Raw genomic sequence first — 13,038 nt, forward strand, 5'->3', positions numbered from 1 at the left:
AGAGCTTTGTTGATATCTGTAACTCATCACTTTCTCCTGACAGCCAAGGACTTAAGCAGAAAAGAGGGTTCAGGTCCTTGAGAGCTAAGTAACTTCTGCTGAGTCAATAGGGAGGTACCATCACTGCCTTCAGTTTTGTTTGCAGGAACAGCCTCATCAAATAGTGTTTGTGGGCAGAGACCCTAAGTAGACTGCCGAGCTGTTAAATTGCCAACCTGCCCACTGGTTTATTCTGCAGCAGAAATACAAGCATGCCTGGACCAACCCCCAGAACTCAGCTCTGAACTCGTCTCTCATTCTGTCAGAATTCCCAGCCTGTTTTGAAAATGGAATTTATTTTTGTTAAATTGCAAAAGAGTTGGATGCAATCTGCTAGTTGTGTTTTGCCTCTCCTTCTTTGTGCAGTGAATTTTGTTCATTCACTTTACATGCCTCAAGTTGCTGTAATGCTGCTGGGAAAGTAATTGCCTTGCACTTTCTCTTTCTGATGCCCACGGGTGACTGTGGGGGACTCCTCCCTGGGCACAGTGCAGAGTTAAAAGCCCAGCTTTTGCTGCCTTGCTTAAGACCTGGTTATTTCTTTCTTGCTTTTTTTTTCTTTTCTTTTTTTTTTTTTTTTTTTTTTTGTCAGCTGCCTGTTATATCAATCACAGAGCTGGGATCTATTTATAGGTTGGGACTCGGAGTACTGTGTCCTAGTCACAAAGAGAGGCAGAGACGCAGAGGGGACTGTCGGCTGGTGCAGGCAGAACCAAAAGATATTTAATCAGCAATTAGAAACACCTGAGGGCAAGGGAAATTCTACTCCAGCCTCAAGCCTCATCTCTCAGCCTGCAGCATGTAAGTAGCGAACTTCTATCTTTTATTGCGTTTATGGGCTTGTGTTTTGTTTCTTTTTTTATTTTTATTTTTTTAATCCAAGCATTGCTCTGCACAAATCCTTTTATCTGGTCTAAAAATTATGGCAGCATCTCAATACAGTTAAAGGTAATATTTTTTTGTTTTTCACTCTGTCAGAGGAAGGTCAGTGCGACCCACAAGGAGAGGAGTTGGTTCAGAACTTTGTAGAAATCTGGCGGTTTCACTATTTGAGTGTGGCTTTTTCCTCTGGAAATAAGTAAATGAAAGTTTGAGTGGAACAGTTTTGTTTTGGGAATAGAAACAGTCAGGTTTGCTGGCATTCCAAAAAGGTCAATGTATAACGTAACTCTGTTTAAGGGCTTACCAAGGACAGGTGCTATTTATCCCATGCTGGTAAAGGCAAACCTGGGAACTTTAGCAGTCCTGTCTTAAAAGAACTAAGTGACAACCTTCCCTCTATTAAAAAACCCAAAACCAATACCCCCCCCATCTGCAAATCAAATCTTTTCTTATCAGAAACATGCAATGAAATTTTGCTTTTACTGAAGGCATTTAGCATGAAGCAGTTGATGTTTCTTTAATTTTAAAAGTCCCAAAGAAACTGAAGAATCTTCAGTGACAAAAGAGGGGTGCAAGTCTTTGCAAAGTTGGCACGGTGATAATCAAAGAAGGAACTTACTCTCTCATCAGCAATGAGATGTTTGCTTTAAAGCAGCCAAGATGTAAAATGTTTGACGAATTATATATTTCTGGAATATTTTTATTAACAGAAATTTGAAGAGAGGGAGAACAATGATTAGTCAGATTTTTTTTTTTATTAATAGCTTTCAGTAGAAATATGAAGAGAGGGAGAAAAATAATTACTCTGAATTTTTTAGTTAATAGCTTTTAGTATATTTTTTGTCAAAATATTGGAGGCTTTTCTTGTTTCAGTTTTGCTTCAGAGGTTTGTGTTACATCTTTTTACAAAATTTAGGGTTAATATTTATTTCTAAGCATAGGAAAGTAACCTTGCTGTATCTACCCACCAAAATCTCAATATTACTATTTTAATTTTAGTATGTCAAGTTTTTAGCATAATTTTCTCACTAAATATATGTTCTAGAAAACTTTTTTACCCCCAAAATGTATCATTTTTGAAGGTAACAAAATATGAAATGAAGCTAAACTTAAAATAATTTGGAGGGAAAAATGTCTAATAGAAACAGAAAAATAAAACCTGAGCTGCCTCACAGTTAAAACATCAGATTTTGAGAAATACTTGAGAGACAAATTTCTTGGAATGACTATAGAAGGGTGACTAATAGGCTTCTTCTTTAGTTCTTTATTTTGCATTTCTTCAAAATACATTTTATCATGCTTAGAACATTGAGCTTAAGTACTAGGAATATTAAAATATTGACTACATATTAATGCTCTCTAAGTTTTTAACCATTGATATGAATACTCCAGCATTCAGCTAGAATTCTGATATAAGGAAGGCTTTTATGAGGATATAGATAAGGTGAATATATAAATAAGGTGAAATAATATGCCCAAATAATGCCCCAAAAGATCATTACAACACATTCCCTGCTATGAACCTTTTTTCTCACAAATAAAACCGTGATTGTTGTCATCATATGAAGCTTCATTTTGATTATTAAAGCTTTCTGCTTTACTTAAAAATGAACATATTTAAATTATTTAAGTCTTTTTCTGTTTGTTTTGCCATGGTATTACATTTATTGCTTCTCTCTAATAATGCAATGTTATTTTGTAATAAAAGAAGCAGATTTTTCTGAAAAGCATTAAAGGACTAAAATTGCTGACTCTGTAACCAACAAAGAATCTATCACATAGCTGGTATGAGGTCCCACTAAGAATTAAAAACCAGGATACATTGCTGAAAAAAGAATTATTTTCTTCCCTACACAAAACCAGTATTAGCATGATTGTGCTTGGAAATTACTGCAACCCCTCCCCACCCCATTTACCATACATTTTTGCAGAAATCTGAGAAATTAAAGAAGTTTTCTGAGTACAAAGCTATAAAAGGTTCAGTATTAAGAATTTATTTGGACTATTCTATAGTTGTGTCCACCTAATTGCTGGACTTTATTCTTCTCTTTCAACCACATGTGAGTATTTTGCCCTGTTACCTGACATATCTTGTTATTACTGCTTTGGAAGAAAAATAACCAAGCACCTACTGTCCTTTGGGATAATGATCAATGCTTTATAGGACCACTATTATTTGGAGGGAAGGCATTACCAGTGGTTAAAGGGAAGGCCAATGCATTATGTAGCAGAAAGAGTTTGTTATTTAGTTTCTGCTTCACTAATGATTCACGTTTTGTGGACTAAGCACCTATCAACCTCTGAACTGTCTTACTGTACATATGCTATTGCATGGGGTTTTTTTCATTCCTTAAAAACCCAACAAACATCTTTTGTTTTATCCCAGTTTATTTGTTTCTTTGACTGTAAAGTAATGATTGACATGCAGATTCTCTTTTCCATGCCTCTCCTTTCATTGCTGAGTATGACATCTCTAGGGAATTATAAATAAAACCTGTGCCAGATCTGCTGCACAGGTGTCTGGAGTACAGCATGCTCAGGTGCCTCACTGTAAATCCCTGAGAATATGAAGTAAACACAAGCAGAATAAAAATACTCTTTCTGAAACAATTCTGTGTTTTGAGGGGCCTTCTGCATAAACCCCCCAAAGCCAGCAGCCAGTTATTAAAGACTGTGTAGCTTTCTCTCTCTCCTACCTTTTTTATCGCTTTACCTGTACATCTGTCCATCTATTTCTCATCTATTTTTACATTTCATTATGCTGTGCTTGCTCTCCAGCTCTCTTCTTTTCCTTTCCTGAAGACACATTTCTATCTGGCACAGAAAATAAACTCAGATTGCGGGTAGTTATGTTAATCTAATTCAATCCTCTGTGGGCTAGGAGTGAAATTCTAATAGTGGAGCTGTTGAGGGCTTTTTTGTTAATGGCTTGGGGATTACATTGAGTTAAAGGCTCATTTCCTAATCAAACAGAGAGGGAGAGAGTGACTCCGAATATTTATGAGTCTCCCAGCGAGAGTTAAACATTGAACTCCAAAAGCAGGATTTCAGTGCTGCAAGAAAGAGTTAAAACCCCTCAGGGCTGCTGTGGAGAGGGAAAAAAAAAAGGAAACCAGTTAAGCCATCAGCATTTTCAACTGCTGTATAACTTCAGTTTGAGAGAAAATAATCATCTCACGAGCTAAAATGGAAACTGTAGCAAGATATTTAAAACAAAGTCAAGTGATGCTTCAAAAAGGCTCTTCTTCAGTGAAGCAGGATGCATGCAGTGCATGCAGCCGCCTAACAGAAACTCCAAATAAATACTCCTCTAAATGAGAAGGATTGGAGGGTGGGTTGCCTTTTTATTATTAATGCCTGGAAGACATAATTTAATTTTCTAATGCTTTTTATTTTTGTTTCTACTTAACTCTTGGGTCACCTTTTCTTTAAAAAAGAAAAAAATAAAAAGGAAGTATGGATGGGTCAATATCTAAATTGTCCTCCTTCTGTTCTGCAGATTGGTACCTTTTGAGGTATTTTTTCTCCTTCAGTTTAGCTGGAGTCTTGTATCAAACAGTCTAGTTGAAGAACTGTATTTGCTGTGACAGGAATGATTGACCAAATTAATGGCTGATTGCTTTTGTGATGAGTTCATCATACATGCATGGGCAGCTTGAGTAGACCTTTCTGTTGCTGCAAAAGAGCAAGCCCAGGACCTCTGTGCTGCTAAGGGCTGGTGTGCTGTGAACTAGCCAGCAGTAAGCTTTTTTGCTCTGAGCTGGGACTCAGAAAATTTGTCTGCAGCAGGTGAACTGCACAAAATCAAGACTGTGCCATGATCCTGCCTCTCTTCTGAAAAGAGGCGCTGGAAAGGAATGGGGATGGAAACCTGTTGTTTTCTGACACATGGCTGAGACAGTTCTCTGTGTTCCTCAGTTTCCCTATTTATAAAATGATATGTGACTGCCATCAAAATAACTCCAAGATCTGCAAAGAACAATCCTATATAAATCCCAAGTGGCTGATTTGCCCGTGGGAAAAACTGTGAATCACCCCCTTGTTTTCAACTATGCATAGGTGCATAGTTGAAAACAAGAGGGTTTGTGCTGGGAACAAGAGTTGCCCCCCTTCACTTTATTTGTTGTTGTTGTTTGGTAGGGGTTTTGGTTTGTTTGGTTACAGTTTTTTTAATACATTTTGTACTAGCCACCAATAAGGTTTTCTGATTTTGGCATAACTAGGAAATAGGAAATAGAAGACTAACGTACTTCTCGTGTAACATTCAGTGGTGTTGTCCTATACACTAGGTCTGAGTTTAGTCTTAGTGACCCTTGCTGAGATGAAGCTCCAGGTTTATTGCCCAAAAGTGGTAAATTCTTGTTAAAAAAGTCACTGTTTCATCTGGAGCCATGTGTATCAATGGTCATCCTGTATGCACCAAACTTGGCATTTTTGCTGACATGTCTATTTGGATGTAGCACCTTGAGGTAAGATTTGGCATCTTGCCCTAGTTTTAAAATTATTTAAAACTGCGACCTGATGTGAATGCCTGAGGCCCCTTTCTCTTTGTGCTCTGTGCCTGGACCTGCTGAGGAGAGCACCATCAGCTAGGGTGTACTTTATTAAATGCATTTGAAATACATATTAACTGTGTTCTTTCCCTAATCACTGGAATATACCGCAGATCACTTTGAAACAAAAGCTTTTTGTGGCTGAGCTGAAAACTGTGTAACATTTCTTTCCTGCCTTCTCCTTCCTGTCGTGGTTTCCTTTCTTTTTGCCTCAACCTTTTCCTCTCCTGCACTATTCTGCTGTGGCCAGTTCATACTTAGATTTTCCCTGCCGACCTTTCAGGCAGAATACACTTCCTTCTTCTCTTTTTGTCCTTTCCAGTGCTATGCTGAATCTTACGAATGACTTGCTACTGTTTACCCTGAAGGTGGCTGCATTTCAGTGAAGCTTTGCCTGGGATATATACATTTTGATGAAGAAGTGGGAAACTGAAAAGTGCTCTTCAACTTTCCCAAGAAAGCTACTTCGTTCTTGCATGCTACAACTACTTTAAAAAATATAGTAGCATAGGAATTTCAAGGAAGGAAATACTGCAAGTATAAAACTTTAAAATACATAGTTTGATTGACATTATGTCTTCAAAGTAACAACAGTTCTGAAGTCTCAGCACTCTTGAAAATCTCTAGAAAAAGTGCTGCACCTTCAGGGGAAATTTCTTTTTTTAGAGGGATAAATCTTACAACTACATCTTGCTGTTTGGATACTGGAGAGCATATGCCCAGCATATATGAGAAGGAAGCATAAGTGGCTATTTTTATTCATTAAGGAGTTGCTGCCCTTTCCTTTCCCCCAACCATGTGAGATGCGAATGATCCTGCTCACAAGAGTTTCACACTGCTCTCAGAATGGATTCTCTTTTTCTTCATAATTGTGTTTGCTGCATCAGCAGGAAATGTACTCCATAAGTTCTTCCCCCAGTCTTCTGTGATCACCTCTTTGTAGTAGGCCTGAACAAATGACTGGTAGCTGTGTACTAAAACAGGCATTTAATTCACATCCCCTTAAAGCTCACAGGACCTAGAGGGTAACTTTCTGGGTGAGAAGAGGATATGTCTGCCACCAGGCTTGCCTTTCTTTTTGTTTGCTTTTTTATTCATCCTTAGACCTTTTTTTTTCCCCACAGCCTTCTTGAACTTTTTAAAATTGCAGTTACTGTCACTGGCAGATTTTTCTACTTCTTCCCTTTAAATAAGAAATTCTTTCCTGTGGCGTCATGTCCCCATGGCCTGGTACAGGGGGTTCCAACCTTTCCCTGTTGGGGATGTGAACTCAAGTAGATTGGTGAAGAGCTCATGTGAATAGGATTTTCTCAGTGATACTTTTTTTGATCTACAGTCTGTAGCACTGAGAGTGTGGTAACACTCAAGTTATAAATATTGGTGAATGCTATCTTTGCATGGAAGAGGGAGACAAGGATTTTCTGAGTGCCACATTGGCTAGGAAGAGATTGCTTGCATCAGCATTCTCTCTAGTGCTCAGAAAGACATTCGAGGAGCCTATCTCAAGTCCCACTGCTTTTTAGGTGGAAACTGGTGTGTACAGCTTTAAGCATGTTCATGCCAATCTTTAGACCAAGATGTTTGTATCACTGCTGTTCTTCCATTCTAGCTCTAACAGGCTCCCTGTTCAGTTCAAGCTGAGTCTCTTCACTGATAAGATGTCTTTTGCCCATCTCTTAACTGGGTTCCTCCTTCCCCATTCTCAATTCTCTGTGGAGAATTGCATAATCCCAGCAAAATGCTCTGTGTTACTGCAAGCTTTGAGTATGGTCCTGTTTTGCCCCCCATAATTTCTATTATCTTTTTCACATTGCAGATAATCACATGATCCTTCTGTTCTTCCTGACTTTTCTTCCCATCCTTCTTACTCTCTTTTTGCTGCATAGGATTGAACCTCACTCTTGTGTATCTCTAAATAGGCTCTACTCTTGTCACTCTCTGTAATGACTGTTTATGCCATCTACTGCCTGTGCAGCCCTTTCTGCGAGTGTCAGCTGGTGCTCTGCCTTACACTCCCTGCACAGAGAAGTAGTTGGGGATAGAGAGCTACAGTTTCTTTGGGCTCTCTGTCCTGTAGAAAGAAATCAGATGTGAGGATGCTTCCATGTGCTCCAAGTATTTATAGACATGTTACTACTGTGCTGAAGTGATGGGCCATACCTCTGGGTAATACCATGTTGACCTGGATACAGCAGTTCTAGCTCTGTAATCTCTCCTGGCACATGGGTTTGGGAAATGTGTGTTTAAGGAGGACAGAATTAATGGGGCTGCTGCTATGTTTGTGAAGAGTTAAATGATGGGGGGTGAGAGTCACAGCTTCTCCTGGGGAATAAGGACTAGCCAGAAGAATTGATTGTCTTGGCTTATTGATCCTTCAGGAAACAGCACTGAAGTGATAATGCTGTTCCTGCCACTTTGAGGCACTTTGTACCAGCAACAACCTCTGTTTACCTAGGCTAGTGCAAAGGAAGAGCTGCACTGTTGCTAACTCATTCCAGAAAAAAACCATGCCAGACATGTTGAGTTTGCCATTTGTTTGTCTGCTCCCAGGGAGAGGTGACTGAGCAGCAGTAGCTCAGAACCTGTTTGTATTTTATAGTGCTTAATGGAGATTGGCTGCAAATGGTAGCTTGTGAAATGCCACGCTGAATCTTTGCTGCCAGTGTCTTGGTCTGAAGCGTTGGTTGGATTAGATGGTCTTTAAGGTCCTTTCCAACCCAAACTGTTCTGTGATTCTACAAAGTCTCAGGCTGTCATGTCACAGGATATCCATCTCTCCCCTCCCTTTCCGTCCCTTCACCTTTCTGGTCAATTGGCAGTCTCCACTCAACTGGTCTTGCTTGACCAACTTGTTGAACCAGGGTGGTCCAAGTGCTTTTTATCCTGTAATCCCAATGCCACTTCCTAGCCAGGAGCCAGCCCACTTGTGTGGGCTGATGGGAAGTGGATGATGAAACATCCCACCTCCTTTGCACTGAAGCACATGCCCTGGGAAGTCAGGTATTTTGTTCTGGCCTCAGGGTGGCAGAAGGAGAAACACCCACCTGGTGCAGGGGCTGCTGGAGGAGCAGTGCTTCCCATCACTCAGCTGCACCACCCCTGTGTGTGCTCAAAACTTGTTCAAGGAGCACAGCACTGCAGAGTGTCAGCCCTGAGCTTCTGTTGGGTGCTTCTACAACCATGGGCCTGTGAGAAGTGGAGGCCCTGATTGTGTCTGGGCTCTCAGTTGTCCAGTAGCACAGTGGGCTGGGGAAGCCCTTGCACTGTTGCCCCTGAGGCATCAGCTGCAAGCAGCTGATGAACTGGGCTTGGCTCACACCGTATGCTGGACTGCTGCTACAAGTTTTGGACTCTCACCTTTGGTAACTACAAGTTTTGGACTCTCACCTGTAGAAATAAATGAGGAGATTGCTCATGATGCTCCCTATATCCTTTTGTCTCTGCTTTGTACTTCAACAGGTTCTGCACCATTTCTCTTTTTGGATGCGTTGTGTTTTGATGAATCTCAGGCAGGTCTCTGCAGCTTCCCATTGCAAGGTCAGAAGGCCAAGAAATCTTGGGGCCACTTGAAGCACATTGCAAAATCTTGCACAAAGCTAGGAGGGCCAAAAAGCTACTGTGAAATGCTTCTTTGTTGAGTCAGGCCAGCTTATATATAGAGATATGCAAATAAAATACAGAGCCATTTAATTACCCTACATATCATTTCTATACTTCATCCTCTTTGATGTTGCCAACAACTTTATTGCAGCACTTGATGTTTGACTTTACATCTCAACCATGTGAAACGAGATGATGAGAAAAATTGCAGGTTTTTTTTAAAGAAGAAAAGTGTCTATACCACAAGATTTCAGGGAACAACTAAAAAGTAATGCCAGCTATATTCTTTTTTTAAAAAAGAGATGATATTAATAACCACCAATGCATAATAGAATATATAATTATGTTTCTTTTGGGACTTGATCAGTAGCTGAACATTCAAGGCTCAAAATAATGAATTTAATATAGTATGCAACATCATATGTTATGTAATGTAAAATTATCTACTACTTAATAAATCTCATGCTGTGACTGTTCTACTTCTTCTTAACTAGCTCTCAGACTATAGTGATGAGTTCTACTGGCAGCTTTGGATGTTGCTTCTGTTTTGTTCTTGTTTGTATCATGATGCATTCCCTACAGCTGGGGCTGCTGCATTTAGCCATGAGACAGCTTCTGTCTGAAAGAGCTTCCAATTTGATTCAAAACAAGAAACTACTAGGGGTAGAGTCAGTCAGGAAGTCTGTGGCTAGAGGAAAGATGAGGGCAGCTGAGATGGGAATTTGTGGTAATATATTGCTGAAAGTGTGGCTTCTTGGGAGTACAGGTGACTTCGCTTGATATGGACTTAACAAAAAGATACCAAAAAGAGCATAGGCCTCTATTTTCCTGTGTAACACTCGTCTAATTCTTTGCTTTGCAAAATTAGCACCTCCACTTTCTTAGCTGAGAAGAGAGCTCTGCTACATGTTCTCAGTATCTTTACATACCTGATTCTTTTCCTTACTTTCTTCAATGAGGTAGTCATCTTTCTTTTTATAAAGAAGTGCTTTAAATAAAACAAATAAAATACTGTATCACATAAAATTAGTTTTGGGTTTTTTCCTGTGTCATTCAGTGACAAAGTTATGGATGGATTCAAAAAGATATCCCCATAAAGGCATTTAGTAGACATGCGGACTCAATAGTGGCAAGTACATGTTATGGTCTAGAGGGAGCTGTCTAAGCCACAGGCTGCCAACATACTGATGATGAGGTCTTCAAAGGTTCAACAAGGTTAAGAACAGGGGGAAAACACTCCTTTCTTATAGTCTTTCCCTGAGCACATAGTAGTGTTTGATATCAGAGGCAGAATATGGGACAAAGTGACAACTTGACCCGGCATAGCTCTGCTAATAACTTTTCTTGCAACTGAATTAAGTGTTGTCACTTTCTGCAGTTAGTTGTTTATATGATACTCTGTTATAGATATGTAGAATCTACATTTTGGGATGCTTACCCTGAATGTTTTTCTCCCGCTGTTGGTAGTGTTTCTAAAGCTGCTGAAGTCCCTAGGATAGAAAACTATGCCAATTTAAAAGTAGCAGTGAAGAGAAGATTGCAGCCATGGAGCAAGACTGATCTAAGCAGAAATTACTCTTCCTGAATTTACCCTTTCTGTATGGTACTGTGCTCCTTCCCACTGACTGCATAGTTCTTGAGGTAACGTTTTCAGGGCAGAAGTTAGGCCCAAAGGGAAAGAGGCAGTGGGTTAGAGGACCCTTTCAGGTATTTATGCTTAAGGCCACATTATGCAGCAGCTGTGAGTTTGTTTCCATGTATCCCATCCTTTGCTCTGTAATGCTGAGCTCTGCAGAAGGTTTCGTCACCTGATGGGTTTTGGTTTGGTGGCGTGTTGAGGCAGAGAAGCTTTGCATTGCTGTATCATCAGCTGGCAAAGGTTTCTTGAAGCAAATGGTCACTGCATTAGAACAGCCAGCAGGGCCCTTGTCTTGCTGGTACTCACTCCTTGTAACTTTGTCAATGGCTTCTGGCTTTGACTTCCCCATCTGTGAGTCAGAGGGAGTGATATGCCCTCTGTACCTTCTTTCTGCAGTGCAGCACATGGGAACACCTTCCCAGGTTTTACCTGACAGAGGAGGAATTTGGAGAAGAAGATATTTTGCTTTTAAGATGAGAGTACAGTGTGAGAAAGAGGAAGGACCACAAATATCTTGCACTCAGTGGTTATATGGTGAAGCTTCTTGTACAACACCTATCCTGTGAGCCCGGAGTACTGAAAATGTGCCCTCTTATTTGCTGAAAACTGTGCTTTGGTCTTTTGGCTTCCCCCCCCCCCCCCCCCCCCCCCCCAGGATTTCTTGGGCTGTTACCAAAGCTGCCATCTGTAAATTTGTAAGTGTAAACCTGTGTAAGCTTGGAAGTTCATGTAGTTTCATGTAATTTTGCTGCTGTATGTCTTCAGTAAGATGTGAAATGACTTCAGGCTTCTGAGCACATTTACTTTCATGGGCCAGAACTCACCTCTGCAGTGAGAGGACAGCTGTGCTTTACTTTTTGGGAGCTAGAAGAGGTAAGGCAAGGGGCAGCAGTGCCTCCTATCCTGCTTCACATGTAGATTGTAATCTTTTGCATATTTCAGTACTTTGCACTGGTGGGTACTGACGAGCATGGGAATCAACCCAAAATTTTCATATTGAAGTCAGATAAGCCTTCAGACCTGGAAAACTTGTGACAGGCTTGAAGTGTTGGGGAACCATGCTAGGTTTAGCTCTCCAACCCGCCCAGAAATATTCCAGACTTCCTTTTATTTTTTGGAGCCCATCAATAATGTGGGGCAATTATGCGACTATGAAGAATGATTTGATATTGTACAAACATCTTTTTGTATCATTTTCTATTTAAAAGCGGAGCTAAGCAGGAATTTTTGCTGCTGGTTTCCCATTCATCTGGGAAACGCTGCAACTTTAGTCAAGGCACATTTCTGTGGAGAGGACTCGAGCTGCTAATTTGACTGTAGGAGTTTATTTCTGGAATGCAGCAGTGTTTCACCAACGGAGCAGCTGTCCTGGAAACACTTACCACATGGGGTCATTTTCCTCTCTATGTGTAATCAACAAAGCCACCCCAGTTAATCTGAATCCTTTTAAGTCTCCTAAACTAGACCATAGGGAGTGCACAGAGGTCTATAGGACTCTGACCTCCTTCACTTCCTTCTCCTATCATTAGGGAAGAAAAGAAAGTCCCATACTTAAATGTGCCTTAAAGGGGAAGCCTAAGCATGGAAAACTGTTTCTTAACAGTGACATACCACTGATATTGTGGGGAGGTGTTGGTCCTCTGTTTTCTGTGTGTGTTTTGTGACAGTAGCTACAAATCTCCTAAGTTTACCCAATATTCCAGGTTGCGAGATAACAACAGTCAGAGGTGGAAAAGCTTCTTGGGTTTATTCCATTCTTTTTGTTCTCTTCAGTTTGCTTTGCTTGCATAAGCAAACCTCTGTTCACTTCTGGATGACAGTTGTGCCGGTAAATTCCTTCTACTACCAGTGAAATTTTCATTGTTACACAGTTGAAACTATTTTCTAATTTTTTTTTCTCCCTAGTACTCTCTCATGTTGCCCAGTTCCTTCCTCACTGTTTACACTCTTCGATATTTTTGGACTTAAGTCCTGTCTCTAAATGCTCTTTGCCTCCAGTAGAGTCTGTGGGGTTGTTTTTTGCCCCCTGCTACAACCTTGCATCGGTCTCTGGAACTGCTGTATAATCTTTATTGTGGTTCTATTAAGAATGTTTTACTCTTTGAGTTTAGTGACTCCTTTCTCTGTTTTAAACCTGTCTTCAAGGCCGGTCAAAGGTAGCAGCTCTTTGTGTGTAGGAGGACATTCTCTCTCAAGCCTGGACAAGGACTTTTCCAAGAGGCTTCCACCTGACAAGTCCTGCACCTGTGGTCTGGGCCAGCCTTGCTGCAGCCCTCATGGGTGCCTCACTGGAGCTCTATAAGGGAAATCTGCATCTGCCAGGAT

At 40.5% G+C, this 13,038-nt stretch overlaps 2 protein-coding genes across 2 annotated transcripts in view; one reads left to right on the top strand and one right to left on the bottom strand.

Moving 5' to 3' along the window:
• The window catches only part of LOC143694378 (uncharacterized), a 470,045-nt gene that overhangs the window by 232,182 nt on the left and 224,825 nt on the right, over positions 1-13,038 (bottom strand). The gene's annotated exons all lie outside the window — the stretch shown is intronic.
• ESRRB (estrogen related receptor beta) overlaps positions 651-13,038 on the top strand; it is a 127,823-nt gene continuing 115,435 nt past the window's right edge. The window contains exon 1 of the mRNA XM_077180519.1: positions 651-840. Within this exon, the coding sequence (XP_077036634.1) occupies positions 839-840 (2 nt within the window). The 5' untranslated portion in view covers positions 651-838. The remainder of the gene's footprint in view (positions 841-13,038) is intronic.

Source organism: Agelaius phoeniceus, chromosome 6 (genome assembly GCF_051311805.1).
Source record: "Agelaius phoeniceus isolate bAgePho1 chromosome 6, bAgePho1.hap1, whole genome shotgun sequence".
NCBI lineage: Eukaryota > Metazoa > Chordata > Aves > Passeriformes > Icteridae > Agelaius > Agelaius phoeniceus.